The sequence below is a fragment of the Bubalus bubalis genome, chromosome 5 (assembly GCF_019923935.1).
Source record: "Bubalus bubalis isolate 160015118507 breed Murrah chromosome 5, NDDB_SH_1, whole genome shotgun sequence".
NCBI classification, from domain to species: Eukaryota; Metazoa; Chordata; class Mammalia; order Artiodactyla; family Bovidae; genus Bubalus; species Bubalus bubalis.
The window spans coordinates 43,473,953-43,497,880 of record NC_059161.1 but is presented as its reverse complement, the minus strand read 5'-3'; the positions used below and the strand labels follow the sequence as shown (position 1 = coordinate 43,497,880).

The 23,928-nt window shown below is 35.4% G+C and overlaps 1 protein-coding gene across 4 annotated transcripts in view; it reads right to left on the bottom strand.

Moving 5' to 3' along the window:
• KIFAP3 (kinesin associated protein 3) overlaps nt 1-23,928 on the bottom strand; it is a 147,816-nt gene that overhangs the window by 31,040 nt on the left and 92,848 nt on the right. For all 4 annotated transcript variants that reach the window (XM_025285964.2, XM_025285962.2, XM_006073110.3 and 1 more), the window contains 6 exons: nt 23,816-23,928; nt 23,205-23,370; nt 22,456-22,581; nt 18,285-18,383; nt 16,379-16,464; nt 4,320-4,509 (listed from right to left, as the gene is read on the bottom strand). In XM_025285964.2, the coding sequence (XP_025141749.2) occupies nt 4,320-4,509; nt 16,379-16,464; nt 18,285-18,383; nt 22,456-22,581; nt 23,205-23,370; nt 23,816-23,928 (780 nt within the window). The remainder of the gene's footprint in view (nt 1-4,319; nt 4,510-16,378; nt 16,465-18,284; nt 18,384-22,455; nt 22,582-23,204; nt 23,371-23,815) is intronic.

Below are 23,928 nucleotides of genomic sequence, written 5' to 3'. Positions count from 1 at the left end.
TACCTGAATTATACTTTAAAAGTTTATATTACATGAAACATGATCTAGTGAGGTGAACCAGATGAGGAAGAAATTAAATGAAAAACTACTGTTAAATTCTCAACATCTTCATTTTGATTTAAAGTTCTCATTGTCTTCAAAGGGAAAAATGAGTAAAAAGGATAAATGGAATACAGGAAGCTACAAACAGGGCTTTCATCAAACAGAGATGATACTAAAAAAAAAACAACTGAATTTAAAGATTCAGCCAGAAATTTTATAAACCCAGAATATAGCTAGTTTAAGAAATTTTATAGGCCTAGAATACAGTTAAGTTTAGTAAAAAATAAGCCTGATACTATGTGAATAAAAAAGGGTAAATTTATACTTCTGAACTTAATTTCTAATAATTTTAAGACATTGCAATTCATTCAATAAACTACACCTTGTACACTGCCCTTTAATGACTTGACAAAATTTAGGTAACTCTCATGTCTCATTGGAAAGACTCTGATGCTGGGAGGGATTGGGGGCAGGAGGAAAAGGAGACGACAGAGGATGAGATGGCTGGATGGCATCATCGACTCAATGGACGTGAGTTTTGAGTGAACTCCGGGAGTTGGTGATGGACAGGGAGGCCTGGAGTGCTGCAATTCATGGGGTCGCAAAGAGTCGGACACAACTGAGTGACTGAACTGAACTGAACTGAATGTATGAGTAATCATTCTTCATTAGAATGAAGTACAGAAGTTAAATTATATCTTAAATCTTCAATACAAGCAGTTTAACTTCTTTGGAACTATCTGTTTCTCAGTATTCTGTATCCGAAATTAATAATTTTTTTATAGAAATACTGGAAAGGAATTATGCATTGTTGATTGAAATCATGTATTCATATAAATTCAGGAGTGTCCTTCTCAGGCTTCTACTTTACCTCACTGGTTCAAAGATAGCAACAAGGAATCAAAGTCCATAGTCCATGGAGTCACTAAGAGTTGGACATATTTAGTGACTGAACAACAATGAGAATAGCAAAACAGCTTTACAGATTATAATATACTTCCTCTGTGGGTAAAAGTATTAAAGCAAACAGCAGCAATTTCATAATAGAAGGGAATTAGTAACTACAACCACAATTAATTTAGACTAAGAAAAAAATAATGTAATTATAAAAATGTTAAATATATTCCTATTTCATATAACAAAACAAAGATTCATTTTTAAAAAAATGGCAAGAAAGAAACAGATACGTTTTGACATATTTAACTGTTGGAAAATACAGAAGGCAATACTAATGACCAGGAAATTGTTGTTCAGTTGCTCAGTCATGTCTGATTTTTTGCGACCCCATTGACTACAGCACGCCAGGCTTCCCTGTCCTTCACCATCTCCCGGAGCTTGCTCAAACTCATGTCCATTGAGTTGGTGATGTCATCTAATCATCTCATCCTCTGTCATCCCAGTCTCCTCCTGCCTTTAATCTTTCCCAGCATCAGGGTGTTTTTTAATGAGTTAGCTCTTCGCATCAGTATTGGAACTTCAGCTTCAGCCTCAGTCCTTCTAATGAATATTTGGGATTGATTTCCTTTAGGATTGACTGGTTGGATCTCCATACAGTCCAAGCGACTCTCAAGAGTCTTCTCCAATGCCACAGTTCAAAAGCATCAATTCTTCAGTGCTCAGCCTTTTTTATGGTCCAACTCTCACATCCATACATGACTACTGGGAAAACCATAGCTTTGACTAGATGGACCTTTTTCGCAAAGTAATATCTCTGCTTTTTAATATGCTGTCTAGGTTTGTTATAGCTTTTTTTCCCCAAGGAGCAAGAGTGTTAATTTCATGGCTTGTAGTCACCATCTGCAGTGATTTTGGAGCCCAGGAAAATAAAGTCTGTCACTGTTTCCATTGTTTCCCCTTCTATTTGCCATGAAGTGATGGGACCAGATGCCATGATCTTTGTTTTCTGAATGTTGAGTATTAAGCCAGCTTTTTCACTCTCCTCTTTCACCTTCATCAAGAGGCTCTTTAGTTCCTCTTCGCTTTCTGTCATAAGGGTGGTGTCATCTGCATCTGAGGTTATTGACCAGGAAGTAGCAAATACTATTTCATTTTTAATAAAAGATAAGCCCAGGGTATCACTGGCCATTTAGCTTAACTTCTGTGGTTGAAAAACTACTAAAGTTGCCTTTATCAGAAGCAGCCCTAAGTTTCACGGAGACTCAGAGACTTAAATAAGATGGCTCAAGCATCTAAATAAATCTTTAGTATTACAAATTTCTGATGTTTCTGAAGATACAATTGTACATAATAAAAGACAAGAGACTACCACTATCTGGGTTTCCATGACACATATCAAGAATACCACAGAGATTCTTTTAGTTGATGAACTATTTATGAAAAATAAAGTAGATAAAGAGTACAGATGCCTTGATATGAGAACTATATCAATGTAATCCTTGCTGTCAAGTGTCTACCATATTCAGGCTACAGGTGTAAAAAACAACCACCACGAGGTTATCCAATGATAACATTTCACTCCTCAAATGCTTCAATTTATTTTTCATTAGCTGTGGCTGTTTCTAAATTTAGATATATAAAAAGATGTACAATTTAGATTTCTCACAAAGCTTAAACTGTACATTTTAATTGTATCTCACAGAAAAATGTTATGATTTTCATTTTAAGAGGTTAATTTAAATGAATTGATTTTGGAAAAATGGAATAATTTTTTAGAAATCTGTTCAGAAGCTAATTGTATTGAAACAACAAAGTTAAATACTGAGGTGGTTAAAAGCTTTATTCGTTTTTGGAAACTGTTCATTGATTCACACTGAAAAGTAGCTATCAATTTTCAAAGCAAGAAACATGATTCTAAGAAATTCTGATTTCTATTATCAAAAAATTCATATCACATATATTTTACATTATTTTACTTCACGACGATCTCACTAGGTAAGGAACAGCTGCTTGCCATTACTGAACTAAGAAATTCTGGTTAGTTGAAATTAATGATCTACTCCATCTGGGCTGAAACACAAAGCAGATTTCGTAACTACTGTTAAGTTCAGTTAGGAAGAAATCTATTTAATTTTGAAAGTAAAGTACCAACTTTCCAGGACTGAAGTACCTTAAATCAAATATAAAAATAATTCTGCCTTATGGGCAATATGCAGAGCATGCAATTATGAAAACATATGAATGACTACATAGTAGGAAAAAAAAGTGAGCCATTTATTCGGATACAATTACTTTCAATGCCTTTTATTTCCAACCTCCTACAGATCTTAGAAATCCTTTCCTTCATCTCTTCAACTAAATGAGTTCAATAAAGTAATTAATACTGGCAATAGTACAACACATTAGAAGGCAGAATATGCAACAACTTAGGCTCTAAGTCCAGAATCCTTGGACAAAGGAAGGATGGCACAATCAACAGGGGTATAATAAATGTAAGATTCATGTAAAAATTAAATTTTACCTTGAAAATACTAGCAGAGTGTAGAATGAAAAAAACTATTGTTATAAACCGTCTACATCTTCCCAATCAGAGAATCAAATAAGGGTTACTATTTCAAAACTAAAGCAAGTGAAAGTCACTCAGTCATATCTGACTCTTTGTGACCTCATGGACTATACAGTCCATGAAATTTTCTAGGCCAGAATACTGGAGTGGGTAGCCTTTCTGTTCTTTAGGGGATCTTCCCAACCCAGGGATCAAACCCAGGTCTCCTGCATTGCAGACAGATTCTTTACCAGTTGAGCCACAAGGGAAGTCCAAGAACACTGGAGTGGGTAGCCTAACCTTTCTCCAGTGGATCTTCTTGACCCAGGAATTGGACCGGGGTTTCCTGCATTGCAGGCAGATTCTTTACCAACTGAGCTATGAGGGAAGCCCCAACTAAAGCAAAACCATGGCAAAATGAGACTGTTAAAATTAAATACACTGGAAAACAAAACATAAATTAGTTAACTATATATTTACATAAATACAGAATAGAGAAAAATACCACATTTTCAAACAATAGTAAATCTTGAAGATGTCATTTTAAGTTATACATTCTAGAAAGTAATAAATTAAGAGCAATTTTCCTTGTTTTAATTTTCCTTGTTACAGCCTTTTTAATGGAGATTACATCAAAGACTACCTTGGAAAAAAATAATGATGAGTTAATAGGTTTGCTTGGTGTGTACTGATATTATGTCTAAAATCATTAGCAGAAGACCATTTACATACTAAAAGAAGTGCTTATAAAGCTTGGGAATGAGCAAGGTGGCAGACAAAAAATCCCTATAGCATACATTAAAAGTATTTATTTTTGTCTTGGTTATCATCTTACCTGAGCTGTAGAAAAGGTCAGGTCTCTCGAGAATATCTCCTTCATGGATGTATGGCTCAATTCGATCATCACCATACAAGTACTGCTCACTCTCATCCATCTGACGACTTTCTACCATCTCCAGCCACTGAGAGTTATGCCAGCGAAACTTCTCACTCTGAATTTTCTTGGCCCATTCTTCATCATATTCCTATTGTAAACAAATAGTCAATTATTTTTTATAAGTTTATGAAGAAATTTCTTTGATACTCAGATAGCAGTAATTTTATCTTACAAGAAGAGAATTTGAGGGGCTTTTGTTTCAGTTAGAAGAAACATTAAAATTACCTTTTTGGAATAATGTATACAATAATCAATAGAAATCAATTTATTACATATATTAAAGACATCTCTGTTTGGATTACCAATTGCTACTGCTGATGGCAAAAACTAGAATAGCTCAAATTTCACAAATTCTTTATCTAAGTATTACTAGAATTTACGTAGGCAGCCTGACTTAAACTTCCAAATAGTTTTGTGACTATAATTATGTGGCACTAATGACAGGTGGTTAAGCATTAAAATTATATCTTTTGCTATATCTTTTTGTTTAGATAACATTTTCACTAGCCAAAAAAAAAAAAGCAACATTAAAGTATTTCTCCTAAAAACTGAAATGGTTTACTACAAAAAAACAAATAGAATTTAATTCAATTCTGTTTCAACAACAGAATAATAATGTCTTATTTGGTCATAATTATTTCTTTAAATATCTCCTGTTTGGCAATGAACTCTTGAGGAGCAAAACAGTGGCTTATTCACTGTATCTGTAACATCTCTTCACAGAGAAGTTCATTGGTGGGTGTTTTTGAAGGACAAGTAGACAAGTTATAAATATTAGAAAAGCTACAGCTGAACCTATCTAGCTTCACCGGCTATGGCTACTTCTGACAAGTATATTCACTTAAAAATCACTGGACAGTACCATGGATTACTTGGAAAAAAGACTTCTGGTATTTCTTGTCATTCTAATCACAGGTTCCTTAGTATTAAATTCCTCTGTCATATCTTTAACACTTTTGTTTATACTTATTTTTTTTTAAGTTGGAAAGGTTCCAGGCAATACTATTGTCCTCCAGTAGTTGAAATGATTACAATAACTTTAAATGCCGAGCAATTTTCATTCAAAGCTAAGTAAGGCTCAAGTCAAAAACTGTCAGCACAGAATAAATTGCTGGGATGTAAGAAGTCTGAAATTTTATAATAAATGTAATTATTATTATCAAAATTTTTCTTGTTAAATTTGAAATTTCACATTATTGGTATATCTCTTAGCAGTGTCAGCTGTCATGCTGTGTGTTCTATAGTGCACAACTCTGAAACCTGTACCCCCACAGATCAGCATTCTGAAATCCCTACCCTCAGCTGTCTTCTGTTTCTATCCTCAATGAATTTAGCTTAGTAATCATGGCAAAGTCATAGTTTCTTTATGTCTTAGATTCTAAATTTATAGACACTAATCATCTGGTATGGTATAACACAAGGAACATTGGATAAGAACCCAGGTCTTATCCTGGGTTCTCCTTCTAGGTTTGATACTAACAGAAGTATGCAACTTTGTAAAAATATTTCAGTATCTTTTGGTCTCAGATTCTTTAATTATAAATCAAATCTAATATTTATCCAAGTCCTAATGTTCTTTAAATAAAAATCAATGATTAATACCATTACTTCATAAAGCTGTCAAAATAACTATCCATCTGCCAAACTGACGAATAGCAGCAATATATGGAGTTCATCTTTTAAAAATTACATAGCAATTCTAAATGAATATATAGTATCAGAAATTTAATAAATTCAACATGTATCAATTAAAACCAATTCCCTTTAACCCCTCTCCCCCAAATCTCTACTTTCCTCTTACACCACTACCTCTTCATCATCAGCAAATAACTCTGGGAACTCAGATGCCATAGCTCAAACACAGCCAAGAAATGTCATCCAAATTTATCAAGCTATTGTGGAAATACTCTAGAAAAATAATTCTTTTTCTTCATTTTTGAAATGCTTCTTTTCACAAGGAGTGCACCCTAACATCTTTGCTATGGAACTTTAGTTTGTCTTGTATTTAAAGGTAAACGTGCCTTATCTTTTATTTTCTTCTCTTCTCAGGTCGTGACATTATTATCTTAAGCACTAGTTTTCAAAAACTCTAAAGTATCACTAAAGACTTATGGTTTGATTTTAGGTGGAATGTGCCATCCTTTTTGAAGTCCTATATCATTTTGTTTACTACTTAACCACTGAAACGTTATGAAGCCTTAACCAGCCTATTATCAGAGCCTGTTCACTATCAGGAAAACTCTTTGTCACTGGCTTCCGTCACACCTTGTATGTGATTAACACACTATAGGGTAACATAGAACTACATAGATCTGCTTTGTGTTCTAATGTAACTGATGGAAAACAGATTTCTCTTTCTCCTTTAATGTGGCAGCCCCCTAATTGAGAATGTAATATGGTTTATTTAATACAGTTCTTCGTACTAAATTAAAGCAGATCTAGAGTAATTGAGTTGCTCATTAAGGTTACGCTATTAGCTGCTAAAAAGATGCCTTTTATATGTTAGAAAATACTTCTTTCCAATGATATGTATACACAGATATACACGTAATAAAACACACATACATAATAGAGTTGTTGATTTTTATGCACATACTACCTACTTCTCAGTAGTACTGTCCCAAAAGTTGCCCTTTAGTCTTGACTATGGCATTCTCTAACCAGACCTCAAAGTAAAATTATCTCTTCAACTTCTGTTTAAAGCACTGAGGAGGCTTATCTGTGTAATATCACTTCAAAGGCAAGGCAAGCAATCGCTCAGTCGTGTCCAACTCTTTGCGATCCCATGGACTGTAGTCTACCAGGCTTCTCTTTCCATGGGATTTTCCAGGCAAGAGTACTGGAGTGGGTTGCTGTTTCCTTCTCTAGGGGATCTTCCTGACCCAGGGATCGAACCCAGGTCTCCTGCATTGCAGGCAGAAGCTTTACACTCTGAGCCACGATGCCCAAAAGTAAAAGATACAACTAAAGGAAATTTATTTAAGTGAGAAACCATAACTTTTCTTTCATATTATACTTTTTTTTAAAATCCAACTGCTGACAATTAAGAAACCAATATAGTAACATGCATAATACTGGCAGGGACTACACACACATGTGTGTGTGTACATGTGTGTGTGTACGTGTGTGTGTGTGTGTGTGTGTGTATGTGTGTGTGTGTGTGAGGAAGACATGTCAATCCACTCCAGTATTCTTGCCTAGAGACTCCCATGGACAAAGGAACATGGCAGGCTACAGTCCACAGGGTTGCACAAGAGTTGGACACGACCGAAGTGACTTAGTATGCATGCATGCACACACACACATGTATGTATATATACACACAGATACACACACATGTAAATTCTAACTAGGAAAAACCATAAATTTCTGCAATATAAAAAAGAACTCCAAAAGAAGACTAAACACTAAACCCAACTGGGTTTATCTCACAAAATCCAATTTGATTGTATGGAATTGAGAATACACAACTTACAAATCTGAGAAATGAAAATTTGTGAAGACTGTAAAACAAACAGGAATGAACTCCACCTGCTCTGGAAAGAACATTTTATAAGTTTCTGACAACTCACTCGAAAATCCCTGCTCTGTGCCCATCACCAACCTGCAAGCTAATTTAAAGTAACTATTTTATTCATTTTACCAATTCCTATCCATTCCATGCCTTTGAAATCCTCTCCTGAAATAACCTGAGTTTTAAAGCTAACCCTATGAAAATTTCTCTATAGCTTTCCTTTTCAAGATGTTGTATGACATTTTCAGAAGTGGTTTTCCTTGCTAGAAGTTTATTAATAAACCCACCTTTCCTGTCTGACACAGACTTGCCCTGATAATTTTTGTGGAGATTGTAACAAACAATTGATGTCTTAGAAGTTAATGTAAGCATACATTAGTTTATCTCCTTTCAATATGCCAGTCTTATTAGATATAACTGTTTCTATCCTAGAATGAAGAAGGCACCTTGTTTTCCTAGTTTGAAATAATTCCAGATTATTACAATACACACAATTTGCCAATGGTCAAAATTAAGAGTTATTAAAAGTAAAAGGCTGCCATTCAAAATCTCAGTGACACAAACCTCTGTTAGTATCAAACCACACGCAGCCTGTGGCTGGCTGGAAAGACAACAGACATCAGTCTTACCCGAGAACCTAGGCACATTCCCTTTTCCACAAACAACCTGTAGATACAATTTGCCATTAGTACAGAGGATCTATTGATAGGGCCATGTGGTAGTACTGCTGCTAAAAGGTCAGTTCATGTCTAGACAACAGTATCCTGGTATCCAGATAGTAAATTTTTATATTCTAGAGACTTCATCGGAGAAGGCAATGGCACTGCACTCCAGTACCCTTGCCTGGAAAATCCCATGGACGGAGGAGCCTGGTAGGCTGCAGTCCATGGGGTCACTAAGAGTCGGACACAACTGAGCAACTTCACTTTCACTTTTCGCTTTCATGCATTGGAGAAGGAAATGGCAACCCTCCCCAGTGTTCTTGCCTGGAGAATCCCAGGGACGGGGGAGCCTGGTGGGCTTCCGTCTATGGGGTCGCACAGAGTCGGACATGACTGACGCGACTTAGCGGTAGCAGTAGCAGTAGAGATTTCATGTTGCCTTTAATTTTCAGCATCAACTTTAGTGTTTGGAACATAGTATGTACTTACTAAACATGTATTAGATGGCTGACAACCCAGTAATGTCAGGGGAGGAAATCATTTATTAATTGGGGAGGAATTTGAGGTCCTCAAATACTTCATACAAAGCTGAAGGAATACTGAGGTATAACAATCTAACTGGGTTTTCAGAAGCTCTCTATGTATAGAGGATTCTGTTCTTCCCTTGATAATTCCCAAGCTTGGAAGAGAAAAGACAATCGTCAATTGCTGCATGATTGCTTTGGAAGACGAGAAAGCTAGGCTTCTCTCTCCTTGCTTCCCTTTTCCTTTCTGCAACTACCCCATTCCCTGCCTCCCAAAGCTAAATGTAAGGCCTAGTCAGACTTGTGACAATTTGCTGATGAGACCACATAGACTGCATCATCAATCACATAGTCCTCTATGATGGAGAGAGTACTATGAACATATATCTGTTTCAATTCACTAATTGAGGGCTTAGGCTTAAATACTGTATATTAAACACTTTACCACCTGTGTAAAATAACATTTGCATAACTTGGGGGACAAACACTTTGCTGCAGATGGCATATTTCCCTAAGGCTTGCATGGCATCTAATTTTTCTTAGTATTATTTCATGATGTTTGTCTTGAGTGCAAGAAGTTTGTTTTCTTAAAGATAAATTGCCTTAAGCTACAAATACTCCTACTCTATTTTATTTTTTATTATTATAGACTACAGCTATGGTGAAAATATTCAAGAATCAAAATCTATAGATAAAAACATCTTAAGAGATCATCTACTTCCATTCTAGGTAGGTTTCTAACAAACAATTTTAGAAAGTTGGTTATTTAGCTGTTATTAATGTTAATTGGACAAGACTTCATATTATCCCTTGACAGTCTATTCCCAGTGTTTCATCATCTTTGCTGTGTCTAATCAATGTTTCTCCTGTTTCAAATTAAACCCATTCTCTCTTGTTTTACTCTTTAAAAAGATAGGACAAGCAAATAGCACCCTGAGTTGTGATCAGTAATTGAGTCTAAGCTCAAAAATCCAAAGAATGGCAACAACGTCCCAGGCGAACCTGAGAAACTTTTAATGATGCATTAAAATGGCCCATTCCTCAAATTTCTCCCAAACAAGGAGGCCCAGCAAGCCAGGAAAAAACTTTGGTCTGAGGTTAGCTGATAAACTGAGTCCAAATTCAACTTAGTCAACACAGATTCAGAACATGGGTAACTGAACACATGAAGCACTTCTACACTAGCATAGGTAGTTCCCTATTTTTCTACACTGTACTAATCAAGATCTTTCAGTACACTGCACTATTCAGTTAACTTCTTTGACATGTAGTCTTAAAATGCCAAATTGAGCCATTTGGCAAGACAATCCTAAAGTAAACTACAAATACAACTATGCCTGGCCAAAACATATATTCCAAATAACTTTCCATACTTAAAACCCAAACTGTGAACAGATTATCTTCCCATATCATTTTAACAGTCAAAATGAACAGAAAATAATGTAAATGATTAACTGTACAGGTGGCTCAGATGGTAAAGAATCTGCCTGCAATGCAAGAGACCCAGGTTCAATCACTAGGTCAGCAAGATTGCCTAGAGAAGGAAATGGCAACCCACTCCAGTATTCTTGCCTGAAGAATTCCATGGATAGAGGAGCCTGAGAGGCTAGATCACAAAGAGTGATCATGGGATCACAGAGTCTCGAACATGACTGAATGACTTTCATTTCACTAAGGAAAGGAAATGTTGATTCAGATTTTTAATCTATATATAAACGTCACAACTAGGATTGAATTTTGGTTTAGTTTGAACAAAACATATCAAGTGACCATCATGTGGTAGATGCTCCATATATATTTTCTCTAATTTCTTTAATCTTTAGAAGTATCAATGTAAACTAGATCTTCAAAAAGTTAAATAAATTGCCTGAGATATTCAGCAGGTGAGAGAACTAGAATCAGTTGTATTCTAAATGCAGTACTCTATAGGGTAAAGCTGCCACCTCATAAAGGTCAAAGGTTGAATCTAAGACCAGAATCCCTACTCAACTGAGGAAAAAAAAAGTTTCAAGAAGAAGTTGCTCCTCCTGGTGCAGTTCCCTATTGACAAGCTAAAATTGAGCCAGGGCCTCGGATCCTATAGGTGTATAGTACAGAAAGGTAAAGCAACATTCTTCAAACAGAATATGGGATGTTTCCAAAGTCTGGTGCCCATCTACCCGCTGTATTGGACTTCTCTTCTAAGAAATCCAGCTATAACTATGACTCAGTTGATGCAGTAGCACAGGATAGGACTTCCAGATCACACTACTGATTAAAATGTGAATATCTTTAAATGGTCTCAGTTTAACAACTTTGATATTTTTGAATAACGTTTTAGACTTTTAAGTTTTCCAAAGTATGAAATGAAACAATCTAAAATTGCCTGGCAGCATATCAAATACATACTTTATAAGTCTGATGTAGAGAGATTAAGTAAACCTTCAGATTACTTGTTCGAATTTGTTTTATACTAACTCACATGATCAGATAGCATTTTAGGGAACTATATATATAGGTAGCTGATATATCACCAGTTTCATTTCAATGATTATTATTCTTGGATTTCCTCTTATTCACAAGACTTTTTATGAATGTAATAATCTAAAATAATTTTCTTTGTTGAGTTTACATTTTAACCCTGACCAAAATTTATAAGTCCTTGCAAGGAACGTAGGATCAACAAAGTAAAATGAAGATTAAAAATGTTCATCGGATTTCAAAACATGAAGGTCCAGATGACTTTTATAAGCACCATTTCAATGGAGTAATGGATGCAGAAGAAGAACTGGTAGAAAAGAGAAAGGGGAAGGTAGGAAAGATGGGGAAATGAAAAAATGGAGGAAGTAATATTTAGAGATTTTTTTCAAAATGTGGATTCTAGAGAGAAAGAGGGAGCTAGGACAGAAGATGCAGGGTGGGGAAAACTCCTACTTAAGATCAGAGACTTGAGCCCAGAGCTTAGAAATACTGGGAATGAGAATTTTATCTTATAAGAAATATATTCATATTTTACAATAAATATTTTTATAAGGCTAAGCTGGTATTTTGGAACTATCACTAACTTACATTCTTAGCCAAACCTATCTAATACAAACATCTAAACGTATTTTTACTTTCCATCACTTCTTCTCAAAATAAGGCAATTTTAAAAGTATGATAAAGGCAATTCATAACAGACTGACATCTCTCTTCTTCTTGCCTAAGGTAAGATAATCAGATATAGAATTTTAGGAAGTTTCTTACTATTACACTATATACTTTATCTACAACAATGACATTAGTGATCTCCTAGAAAATAGTACAAGAACCATGAAACTGTTCATAAACCCTGTGACCAGTGGCTTATGTGTTGCAACATCTTGGTTAAACAAAGGTTTAATACATAAAGCTTCCCTATTTTAATTTATATATCAAAGCTAAAATGTCAATGTACTGATTTAGTTTTAAACCAGTAAAGATATATTGGTCAAATCCAAAAATCAGGTGATAACCAAATAAACATGAATTTCTGAACTAAAATGTAGGAGACTGACCAGAAAGTACCTGTTGATTATCTGATTTTGTAATGAAATCACTAGCAGAAATGCCAACCTAGAGGATTTCAAGGACGTTATTAATTGATTCTTTATAAACTTCTATTCTGATCCTTTTAAGGGGATTCCTTGGTAGCTCAGCTGATAAAATCCGCCTGCAATGCAGGAGACCCCAGTTTGATTCCTGGGTTGGGAAGATCGGCTGGAGAAGGGATAGGCTACCCACTCCAGTATTCTTGGACTTGCCTGGTGGCTCGGCTGATACTTTTGAAACACTTAAGTTGAAAACCACTGAGTAGGTTATATTCAAGAAATTTTTTACAGGGTCAGCCAAAATAAATACTGTAAATAGAGTCCAAAGAAGGAACAAGATTGCCCATGTGTGTATGTCACAAGCGAAAAATATATTCAAAGAAAGGTAGTGTCTAGCACATCCCAGGTACAAGGGTCAAGTCTAGGTGGAAGGGCAGCACAAAGTCTGAAGAAAAGTCTGCAAAGTGAGCAAGTTTCTAATGCAGGACTCATTATCCCTCTGTTCAAATTCTTAACAGTGATATATACTTTTAAAATTTCTAAAGTTATGAAAAACATTAAAATTTGGGGGTGTTTCATCATTCCAAACAGTTCTAACAGTTAGAATCAGACATGGCACAATGAACTGGTTCCAAATCGGGAAAGGACTACAGTCAAGGTTGTATATTGTCATCTTGCTTATTGAACTTATATAAAGAGTACACCATGCAAAATGCCAGACTGGATAAAGCACAAGCTGGAATCAAGATTTCAGGGAGAAATATCAATAACCTCAGATATGCAGATGACACCACCTTTATGGCAGAAAGTGAAGAGGAACTAAAGAGCCTCTTGATGAAAGTGAAAGAGGAGAGTGAAAAAGCTGGCTTAAAACTCAACTTTCAAAAAACTAAGATCATGTCATCCAGTCCCATCACTTCATGGCAAACAGATGGGGAAACAAAGGAAACAGTGACAGACTGTATTTTTCTGGGCTCCAAAATCACTGCAGATGGTGAATGCAGCCACGAAATTAAAAGACTCTTGCTCCTTGGGAAAAAAAACTGAAAAACCTAGACAGCATATTAAAAAGCATAGACATTACTGACAAAGGTCTGTATAGTCAAAGCTATGGTTTTTCCAGTAGTCATGTATGGATATGAGAGTTGGGACCATAAAGAAAGCTGAGCACCAAAGAATTGACACTTCTGAACTGTGGTGTTGGAGAAGACTCTTGAGAGTCCCTTGGACCAAGGAGATCAAACCAGTCCATCCTAAAGGAAGTCTGTCCTGAACATTCATTGGAAGGACTGATGCTGAAGCTCCAATACTTTGGCCACCTGATGCGAAGAACTGACTCATTGGAAAAGACCTTGATGCTGGGAAACACTGAAGGCAGGAGGAGAAAGGAACAAAAGAGGATGAGATGGTTGGATGGCATCACCAACTGGATGGTCATGAGTTTGAGCAAGCTCTGGGAGTTGGTGATTGACAGGGAAGCCTGGCGTGCTGCAGTCCATGGGTCAGAAAGAGTCAGACATGACTGAGCGACTGAAGTGAACTAACATCATTCCAAAACAACTTGTAAAACAAGTCAATGTATACAACAAAATTTATCAAAGACTTAAAAAATAGTTATGACATTCTATTTTATTAAAAAAAAATTTAATGACCAAACTGTAAAGTTGATGGTGTTGAGTTTTGGCAAGACTGTCATCAACCCCCCTGCTTCTCTGCAATAATTTTTCTGGAAAACAAGTGTGATTCTGAGATGACATGTAGACCAGATATAAAACTTTGAATATGTATAAAATCTCTTTAAGTAAGCAACCCCTGCTCAAAAGTAGAAAGCCAAAGGTTTTAATAATGTTTAAACAATGAATTTAATATGCAGAAGACCTAAATAGACATTTCTCTAAAGAAGACAAACAGATAGCCAATGGGCAAATGAAAAGACCCTCAACATCACTAATTATCAGAGAAATGCAAATCAAAACTACAATGAAGCACCACTTCACCCCAGTCAGAATGTTATCATTTAAAAAAAACTACAAATAACAAACGCTGGAGAGGGTGTGGAGAAAAGGGAATTCTACCACCACTAAACTGTTGGTGGGAATGTAAATTGGTGTAGTCACTATGGAGAACAGTATGAAGGTTTCTCAAAAAAGTAAAAATTGAGCTGCCATATAATCCAGCTACCCCACACCTGGGCATATATCTGGACAAAACTATTATTCAAAAGGATACATGCACCCCATATTCATAACAGCACTATTCACAATAGCCAAGACATGGAAATAACCTATCCATCCATTGACAGATGAATGGATAAAGATGTGGTACAAATATACACTGGAATACTGCTGCTGCTGCTGCTGGTTTGCTCAGTCGTGTCTGATTCTTTGCGACCCTATGAACTGTAGCCTGCTAGGCTCCTCTGTCCATGGGGATTCTTCAGGCAAGAATACTGGAGTGGGTTGCCATGTCTTCCTCCAGGGGATCTTCCTGACCCAGGGATTGAAACCGCATCTCTTGTATCTCCTGCACTGGAAGGTGGGTTCTTTACCACTAGCACCACCTGGGAAGCCCCTAAGGGAATACTGCTGCTGCTGCTGCTGCTAAGTCGCTTCAGTCGTGTCCGACTCTGTGCAACCCCATAGAGGGCAGCCCACCAGGCTCCGATGTCCCTGGGATTCTCCAGGTAAGAACACTGGAGTGGGTTGCCATTTCCTTCTCCAATGCATGAAAGTGAAAAGTGAAAATGAAGTTGCCCAGTCGTGTCTGACTGTTCGCGACCCCATGGACTGCAGCCCACCAGGCTCCCCCGTCCACGGGATTTTCCAGGCAAGAGTACGTACTGCTGCTGCTGCTGCTAAGTCGCTTCAGTCGTGTCCGACTCTGTGTGACCCCACAGATGGCAGCCCACTGGGCTCCCCCGTCCCTGGGATTCTCCAGGCAAGAACACTGGAGTGGGTTGCCATTTCCTCCTCCAGTGCATGAAAATGAAAAGTGAAAGTGAAGTCGCTCAGTCGTGTCCGACTCTAGCGACCCCATGGACTGCAGCCTACCAGGCTCCTCCGTCCATGGGATTTTCCAGGCAAAAGTACTGGAGTGGGGTGCCATTGTTACTCAACCATAAAAAATAAAATGCAATAAATAATGCTATTTGCAGCAACATGGATGGACTGAGATAATCATACTAAGTGAAGTCAGTAAAAAACAGAGAGACAAATATCATATGACACAACTTATTTGTGGAATCTAAACTATGACACAAATCAACTTACCTACAAAATAGTAATAGACTCACAGACATAGAGAACAGACTTGTGGTTGTCAGAGGGTAGAGGGGTGGGAGAGGGTAAAGTGGGAGTTTGGGGTTAGCAGATGCAAACTAGTATACATAGAATGGATAAACAACAAGGTCCTACTGTATATAGCACAGGGAACTATATTCAATATCTTATGATAAAACATGAAAAAGAATATAAAAAAGAATGCATGTATATGTATCACTTTGCTGTACAGCAAATTAATGCAACATTGTAAATCAACCATACTGCAATTAAAAAATGAATTTAGTATCACTTCATTTTCTGAGCTTTACCAAAATACAAACTTGTGCTAACTGTACACTGAATGCAAAGCTCTAAACAGGTGTACAATGGCTCTTTCATTCCACAAAATAAAGACTATTATACTTTTGGTAGGAAGAAAAATTACTTACCGCTATAATATCTAATGTATTATCACAGACTTTTCGGATTTCATTATTTTTATCATGCATAAGATCTATGAGATATGCTGGAGCCTCTATGTAAAAAGTGGTTAAAGATATAAACTGATATTGAGGTTGTTCAATCATGTTAGAGAATTCTTCATTTCTCCAAATTCAAATATTAATCTGAAATCTAACTTTAAATTTTAAAATACAATCATTAATACAAAGTGACCAAAAAATCTAATGTTTCATTTATTTGAAAAACAGGGATGATAAAGGAAAAAAAAAGATAAAAATGGGCAAGAAAATGAGCCAGTAAATCTTAGAATGTATAAGGTCATACTTTTGAAAACATGAAAATTATGAAAGTAACTAAAGAAGAAGCTCTCGAGCTGCATGGCTGTAAAACTTTCTTGATTGATTTGACCCTCCTAAAAGTTTAGAAAAATTAATTTCAAACAGAAACTTACATACAAAGTATTTCACATAATAAAGGAAAAGAATCACTGTCAATCAAGTCAACAACAACAAAAAATCACATATATGGATATGGTTATTATAAGGAAGAGAGAACATAAGATAATTTCATATAACTCTAGTATTTTTTAAAAAGAAAAGAATTTAAGAAAATAATATACACACACACACACACACACACACACACACACACATATATATGAAAGAATAATAGGAATCAGAATTAGAAAACTCAGAGAAGTAATTCAGGAAATAACTAAAAATCATTTCAGATATATTAAAACTAAGTTTATAGTAATACAAGAATAAATAAAAGCAACAGATAAACTCTAAGTTAAATAGAAGGCAAAAAAGAAGAAAATTTGTAAAATTTAAAAAGATGAAAAGAGATGAAAAAGATTACAAAATGACAGATATTAAAGGTAGGCAAAGAGGATCCGACATAATAGGAATCCTAAAGACAATCATGGCAATAGAACAAAACAAATACTATAAACTACAACTCAAGAAAACGTTCCTAAAATTAGAAAAAAGAAAAAGTACAAACACTGTATTTGCATACTTAGAAAAACCAAGCAAGGGTAATGAATACCAACTTAAATTCTAATAAAACTATAGTGGCTTAAAAAACAAAACAAAATCCAGAAACATCCTTTGGTCTTCCTGGCAGAAAGATCAAGTCACTTATAAGGGAAAGTAAAGTAAATTGTCATTAGACTTTATGAAAGATAATTAGTAGACTATAGACTTCTCATTGGCAGCAATTAAAGGTGGAAAAATACCTTCAAACTGATGAGGGAAATAATGCGCAATCTAGAAATTTCATATTCTGCCAAATTATATTTAAAGAGGAAAAACTAGTTATTTTCAGATACAGATGCATTTTATTACTATAGATGTTCACTAAGCAGTATAAGAGAACGTAATCAATTAAGAAAAAAAAAAATTAAATATTGTTACAAAATGAAAAATAAAAAAGAAAATGTAGAGAAACAGAGGAACTGAATTCAGGAAAAAATAGCAAATGATGAAATAAATGCATTAACATACCATGTGTGTGTACTAAGTGGCTTCAGTCGTGTTCCACTCTTTGTGACCCTATGAACTGTAGCCTGCCAGGCTTCTCTGTCCATGGGATTCTCCAGGCAAGAATACTGGAGTGGGTTTAACATACCATAAATCCTAAATAAACACTGGCTTTTACAAAGCAATAATCAAAATAATAATTGATTTTAAAATGTTATAAAAAGAAATGGAATGTATAAACAACAGTATGGGAAAAGGGAAGGATAAAGAAAGAAAACTCAAATCAAGATAGAAACCTCAAATGAATCTAAAAGAGGCAGTAAAGAAAGTTATAATTTCCAACACCTAAAAATGTATCTTTTCTGAACATGTGAAGTGTCATTACTTATGATGAACACTGAAAGGATACGTGTTTCCTTGATTATGACATCTCTTGTGGCTTGATGGAAAACCATTTGGTAGAAGACATAAATTATCTGACAAACAAATTCATCATCTTCTTGTTGAGCTAAAAGGCAACAGAAAGCTTCAAATAAAAATACTAAGTTATATACAAAACTGAAAAACATTGAGGGGAAAAAGTGGGGAATGAGAAAAACCAAAGTTGACAAGGAGACAGGTAGAGGACAGTTGGTTTAAATTATTTATAATATATGGCTGCCATACATCATTTATGTCTTAAATGTTTTTTTCTAAATTATATGATGATCAGTCAAAAATTTCATAATTATTATTTTCAGAAGTTTTATTAATTTTGGTTGGTGTTAAACTAAATAGGTTATGACTTTGTAAAACAAAAATAAAAAATAAGACTTTGAAGAGAGAAATTATATCATCTCTGAGTCCAAACCAAACTATTTGAGACTGTTCATCTCAAAAGGCTGTATCTAGGAAGAACTGAGAAACAAGATAGGTTTAAGAGAATAGTAATAGTGCTTTAATAGTAATTTTTGCTATATTGACACCAAGTATAAAGAAATTCATTAAATTAACCTCTAAGTCTCTAATGTGAGATGGCAAAACTTACCACCACTTGTGGGGAGGTTTTTTTTTTTGGTCCCTCATAAAAATTCTTCAGATAATTTTAATTTGTAAAACAAATCTTGTTCTATTTTGTCTCTATAATGTTGCCCTCACAGGACAAAAATGGCTCTTAAAAAAAAAAAATCACACCCTCTAAATCCTTAATTTCTGGTAGAAATTAGATTATTATAAACAGGTTTTTTCTTCATTGAATAATGTTAACAAAATTAAACTTCAATTATTGGCATGAAGCAATAAAGTAACTTTAGCTGCACTCTAATTAATTATACTAGTAAAAAGAATGTTATGCATGCATACAAACTAAGAAATGTTTATTATCATAAGAAGATGACTTTAACAGAATATCAGATGACCACTGATTAATATTATTCACGGCAAAGGCAAATACTTATAGAAATACAATTTTTAGGTACTGTTTATGAAATTTGATTTACTAATAGTTTGACATCAACTCTTGGCAACAGTTCAGTGATATCTGTTAGACAAATATTTACAGGTCAGCAGAGCATCTAACTAGTTGGGTGAAATAAACTGTGATTCCTTCAAAGTCCAGCCATTCCAAATAATTTTCCTCACTAATTTTCCAAAGTACCACTCAGACTATTTGGGTTAAATTTTTATTAATTACTCTGTTGGCATACAATGTTCCCTCACTTAACCCCAAGGGTTTTAATTTTGAAAATCCATTTATTTCCAAAAAATATTATTATACAGCCTCTGCCTGTGATAACATGTCAGAGAACATCAAAATATGGTAAAACACTGAGCTGGATCTGTTATCTTATCTCTCAGTAATAATCAATGTGAGACAGCAATTTAAGGACCCAGGTCATTTTGTTTCAACTTTTTCCAGCTCACTACAAAATCCTCATTCTCATTATGACAACTACATTGTCTTTAGTTTCACCTCCAAATTACCTAGCCTTTCAATTACTTCTAACATGAAAACTCCTGGCTGTGAGAAGGGTGTACCAAAGCAAATCCATATATATTACTTGTAGAAATACTTCAAATATGGAGGCACTATCTCCAGATGACCATTAAAAACGATTATGTAAAAGAATTTACAAATCAAACTTTTCAAGATTTAGAAGAGAAAACTGGGCAAAAGAATAAATAGGCACCTCACTTTATCTGCTGTATATAACAGCCAGTAAACAAATAGGTACTAATTTCATTAATTATTGATTGTCTCTCACTCATGTCTGACTGTTTGTGACCCCATGGACAGTGTAGCTCACCAGGCTCCTCTGTCCATGGAATTTTCCAGGCAAGAATACTGGAGTGGGTATTTCCTTCTCCACATTAATTATTAGGAAGTACAAATTAAGATCACAATGCAGTATCACTATGGAGGCTACAATTAAAGAGGCTGGATGCTGAAATATGTTGGTGATGTAGAATAACTGGAACTTTTGTACATTGCTGATGCTGCTAAGTCGCTTTGGTCGTGTCCGACTCTGTGCGACCCCACAGATGGCAGGCCACCAGGCTCCCCCGTCCCTGGGATTCTCCAGGCAAGAACACTGGAGTGGGTTGCCATTTCCTTCTCCAATGCATGAAAGTGAAAAGTGAAAGTGAAGTCGCTCAGTTGTGTCCGACTCTTAGTGACCCCATGGACTGCAGCCCACCAGGCTCCTCTGTCCATGAGATTTTCCAGGCAAGAGTACTGGAGTGGGGTGCCATTGCCTTCTCCGAGTACATTGCTAGAGGGACTGAAAATTGGCACAACTACTTTGGAAAACAGACTGGCATTATTTTTAGTCAAATACATGCATATTCTCTTCTACTCCTAAGTCTGTGTCTAATAGAAATGAGTAAATATGTTCACTAAATGAAACATTTAAGAATGTTTATAGGAGCATTACTTATAAAAGCCCCTTTCTCTTAAAAAACAAATAGAAAATCCACCCTACTATGAACCAATAGTTAGAAAGGAAAAATAGTAGTATATTTATTTACAAAGCAATAAATGGAAACACTTCAGTACACAACAAAGATGAATCTCACAGTTATAATACAGGGCAAAATAAACTAGATTCTCTTTCTAAAAGGTTGAAAACTAAGCAAAATTCATCTATGGGTGATAAGAGGAAAAACAGAACCCCTATGGAGAAGGTGGCAATGACTGGGACATGGCAGAAGAGGAATTTCTAGGGTGCTGGTAATAATTCATTTACTTACACAAGTGGGAATAACATAGAACTCTCATTTTAAAAATTCACTGTTTTACATATACCTATAACTTGTGTTTTTCTTTATGTACACTTCAAAAAAAGACTATTAAAATAATATAAAATACATATATATCTGGTACAAGAAAGACTGAGATTAGAGAGTCTTTTTAAGCTTTCCATATTAGCATATTTAATTTCTACACTAATTAGCTACTTTTAATGTAAATCTGCTATGGGCCAAAGTGCATCCCTCCAAAATTCGTATGTTGAAGCCCTAAACCCAAATGTGACTATATTCAGAGATAGGGCTAGAAGGAAGTAATTAAGGTTAAATGAGGTCATAAAGCTGGGGTCCTAATCCTATAAGATTAGTAACCTTATAAGAAGGGATACCAGAGCACTTGTGTATGCTTGTGCTTTCTCTCGCTCCCTCTCTCCGCCCAACTCCCCCGACCATATGAGGATGTTAGGATATAAAAAGGTGGCCTTGAGCAAGCCAAGAAGAAAGACCTCACCAGGAACCAAATTGGCTGGCACCTCAATAGACTTCCCAACCTCCAGAAATATGAGAAAATGTATTTTGGTTGTTTAAGCTACCCAGTCTGTGATATTTTATTATGGCAGTCCGAGCAGACTAATAAAACAAGGTCCTAGAGAACTTGGCCCTAATAAAATATATTTAGAGTCAGACAAATTTTGTATGCAGTGGAAAATGATGAACCTGGGTCCTTAAGAGCAAAATAAAGTAAGGGGAAGACTATCTAGAACTCCTAGCCTATATTGTAATCCTAGCCAATGTGGCTAACTAAATTTATTTAAATTTTATTTAAAATCCAGGTTCTCAGTCCCAACAGCCACATTTCAAGTATTCAATAGCCACATGTATTGGACAGTGCAGATAGAGAACATTTTCTTCATTGCAGGAAGTTTAGAGGACAACACTATATATGGATCCAGGAGGGAATATGATGATTAGAATTAGCTTCCTAATAAACCTTTCTGATTAGAAATCGAGTTATTATAAAAAAGGGTTTGTGCAAGAAAAGAGATATAATTCAACCAAGACAAAGCTCAACAGAAAGAATAAATGGCAGAATATTTAGCTGTTCAAGGTTAATAAGTGCAGGGTAGTTATCTATAAAATTGGTCCTCAATCACTTTATAGGAACATTCTTAACCTTGCAACCTAAAGCTATTTGGTATTACGCTATCTAATTCTAGTAAAATGTATATTTAATTCATTTTGCTAACTATATAATTTAAGTGGCTATAAGATGAGCAATGCAACAAGATAATATATTATCACTGCAGATAATGGGTTTATATATTAGCATAAAAATAAGGAAAATTGTAATTTACCATTTAGCAACTCAATGAGTGCAGGGATTACCCCAGATTTGGCTAGCAACGCAGCACAAGAGTCATCCATAGATACAGTTCCAATCATTATAACCACTTCTAAAACAAGGTCATCTTCTGCAGCACCTAGTGAAGTGAACATCACAGAAAGTTTTCATTGAAATGTCCTGATACAAATCCTTTTATATTTCCAAGATTCTTATTCACAGAAAAGATACTGAAAGCTATTAAATCAGTTCTTATGAACCTTTAACATGTATACAAATTTGTCCTTTTCCCAAAGTTCCATGTTCAGAGAATTCCATTCCACAATGACAGTTCATGGTTTTTGGAGCAGTAGAGAGGTGTTATTGTATTTCTAATAAGTCTTTGAAAATATAAATGAATGACAATGTAAACACAGAAAATAGAAGAGTCATTTCAATGCCTCAAAGAACTTCGTGTGTGCATGTGAATTCATGTAGAGCAGGATGGTTATTTGGTAATTTTAAAAAGGCAGGATAAAAAAATAGTAAGGCAGAATAGGAAAGGGAAACTAATATTAAGAAAACATATTGTTAGGGAAAATAGTATATACATATAAGAGGAGAACTAGTGACTGCTTTTCTGGGAGAAAGAAGTTAGAAGTAGGGCTAGAACTAGAGGCCTGGGAACGTAGTATAATAATGGTCACAATATACTGCTCTAGCAGCTTTACCCACAAAAGAGAGAAATAATGATTATGCAGAAGTGAAATACTTAGCACAGACCTGGTTTTAGTTTATCCTTGAGGTACGGAACCAGCTTATACTCCTTAAGAACCAATTCCCAGTCTAAGTCTGGAATGGTCAAATTTGCAAGAGTTCCTAAACATTCAATCACAAACTCCTCCTCTTCATCATTAGAGATCTGAGCAGCAAGGTCTCCAACATAATCCTGAATAAAACAAAATTTAATATAAATTTAAAATATTTCTACAAAGGAACTAATCTAATAATTTAATGCATAGGAAGATAAGTATCAAATGTGATTCTCTTGTTTTAATTGTAGTTCTTTAATCACTCAATCGTGTCTGACTCTTTGCAACCCCATGGACTGCTAACTTGCTAAGGGAGTCTATAGTGAATTGGTTTAAGGCAAGAAAACTGGCGTGAGGTTGAAAAGGTTAGGGATAGGGATCATAAAACAAAAACGGTATTAAAACTTAGGTTGAAATCTCTAGGAGCTAAACTTCCAAGGAAGTTGATATCAAGAAGAATCAAATTGGGTCATGAATTAATATTTGACAAGAGTTAAGGAAGAGTTATATTTCCAAACACAGCACTTTAAAACTTCAGTTCCAGGCTATTTTAACAGACAGAGAGCCAAAGACAACACTTACAATAAATAAATTTTTAGTTGGTCCATCATGCTGGGAAATGTTCCTAATCATTTTCATCAGCAATGGATCCTTGAACTTCAGAGCCCTCTTCATGAGCATCTTCAGCCCGTTTC